A 1,898-nucleotide genomic window follows, 5' to 3' on the forward strand; every position below is an offset into this window, starting at 1 on the left:
TCCTATATTTTGCCTGGGAATCCCAATTCACTAAATCCGCCCCTGCTCACACCCAGGGATGGACGGAGAGATGCTGGTGGACTTTAGTAGACCCGGAGAGATGCTGGTGGACTTTAGTAGAATCCCTACTGGGTCTGATCTTTTTTAAAGGGATTTAGTGTGAGTTACAAAGTGTAAGAGCTTTTCTTGGAGAATCAAAGAATGCACTGACATGCAGTTCTCCCAAGAAAGAAAATGTGCTGAAAATGTGCTCACCCTTAGGCCATCCAAGATATAAATTAGTTTATTTTTCATTGGAACATATTTGGAGAAATTTAACAGTATATTACTTGCTTACCAATGGATCCTCTGCAGTGAATGGGTGCCGTCTGAATGAGAGTCCAAACAGCTGATAAAAGCACCACAATAATCCACACGACTCCAGTCCATCAATTGACATCTTATGAAATGAAAAGCTGCATGTTTGTAATAAATTTATTAAGATATTTTTAACTTCAAACCGTGGCTTGTGGCTAAAATACAAGTCCTCTATACATAATATTGATTTCTACAGAGAAAAAGTCATCTTGTCTGAATCGGGAGAGAAATATGCACAGATCAAGCACAGTTTACAAGCAAAAACCTTCCAAAAAAGTTCTAAACAAATGTTTTCATAGTCTGGCAGCGGAGCTTTAATGTCGCCAAAACATTGGTTGATTTCTAAAAGGTCTCCCAAACACTTACCCTGTTTACCATTGGCTGTTCAAACAGATTGTCTCGCCCCCAGCTGATGCATTTGGTCGAGTCAGTGTTGCTGTGCAAAGGTGGTTGGGATGCTGAAACAAGGATGTTTTGATAGAACAACAGTCTCTTTTCAGGAAAAATCAACATAGGAATTGCACTCCTTTAAATACAGTTCAAAAATCAGTTATTATATTAGACCTATATTAGATCATTTGAAAACATAAGTAAAACATAAACATTTATTTTATTATGACAAATTTAATATTGTTTTGTATTAAGAAATTAGAGATTTGAGCTATAAATATTATTGTTATTTATCCACGCTGGCCAGTATTTTCTATGTATAATTAGATTTTAAATGTTTTGTTTTATACAGTGGGTACCAGTTCGCTGGCCTTGAATATGGGTCCGAGTGTTACTGTGGCAACCGCATCACAAGCGCTCGGATGAAAGAGGAGGAGTGTAACTTGGACTGCAAAGGTGAGAAGGGCGCCATCTGTGGAGGTGTGTCCCGTCTGTCCGTTTACAAGGTGGAGGAGGTTCTTCCTGGCCAGCGGAGATGTGAGTGCTTGAAATAAGTTTACATTTTCACAGGGCAGAACTTCTCACCGTCATGCATGGCGTTAGCAGTGCATTGGGAAGCACACAAAACAGCATTCTGAAAGAGAACAAATATTAGTCAGACAAACATGCAAAAGTGCATATGTAAGTAGTGTTGCTTTCGTCAACGAAAATTACGACTAAATATCGTCGTCAACGAAACTTTATTACGTGACGAAAACGAGATGAGACGAGACGAGACGAGACGAAAATGCTGGTCATGTGACGATGACTATAATTAAATGTATAATGCAATATCGTTGACGAATAAAAACGAGACTAAATGTGGTTTACAAAATAAAAACTATGCTAAAATGTCTCTTCATTTTCGTTGACCAAAACGAGACGAAACGAAATGTTATAACGTTATTTCGTCTCGTTTACTCGCGTTATTATTATTATTATTTTGCAGTATTTCTGTTTCCTGTGTCTGCATCAGGTCACACTGCGCAGACGCAGGCGACGTCACATCCTCAAGCCCCACTCGCGGCATTATTTAAAACAGTGTTTCCCAACCGGGGTGCCGCGTAAAAAATCCTTTTTTAATATTTTTAAATTGCTAAAATGTTAAAAAA

The 1,898-nt window shown here is 38.5% G+C and overlaps 1 protein-coding gene across 1 annotated transcript in view; it reads left to right on the forward strand.

Moving 5' to 3' along the window:
* wscd1a (WSC domain containing 1a) overlaps positions 1 to 1,898 on the forward strand; it is a 32,140-nt gene that overhangs the window by 18,186 nt on the left and 12,056 nt on the right. Inside the window, exon 4 of the mRNA XM_016573677.1 lies at positions 1,100 to 1,284. Within this exon, the coding sequence (XP_016429163.1) occupies positions 1,100 to 1,284 (185 nt within the window). The remainder of the gene's footprint in view (positions 1 to 1,099; positions 1,285 to 1,898) is intronic.

The sequence above is a fragment of the Sinocyclocheilus rhinocerous genome, unplaced genomic scaffold, assembly GCF_001515625.1.
Source record: "Sinocyclocheilus rhinocerous isolate Xijiao unplaced genomic scaffold, SAMN03320098_v1.1 scaffold1152, whole genome shotgun sequence".
Classification (NCBI taxonomy): domain Eukaryota; kingdom Metazoa; phylum Chordata; class Actinopteri; order Cypriniformes; family Cyprinidae; genus Sinocyclocheilus; species Sinocyclocheilus rhinocerous.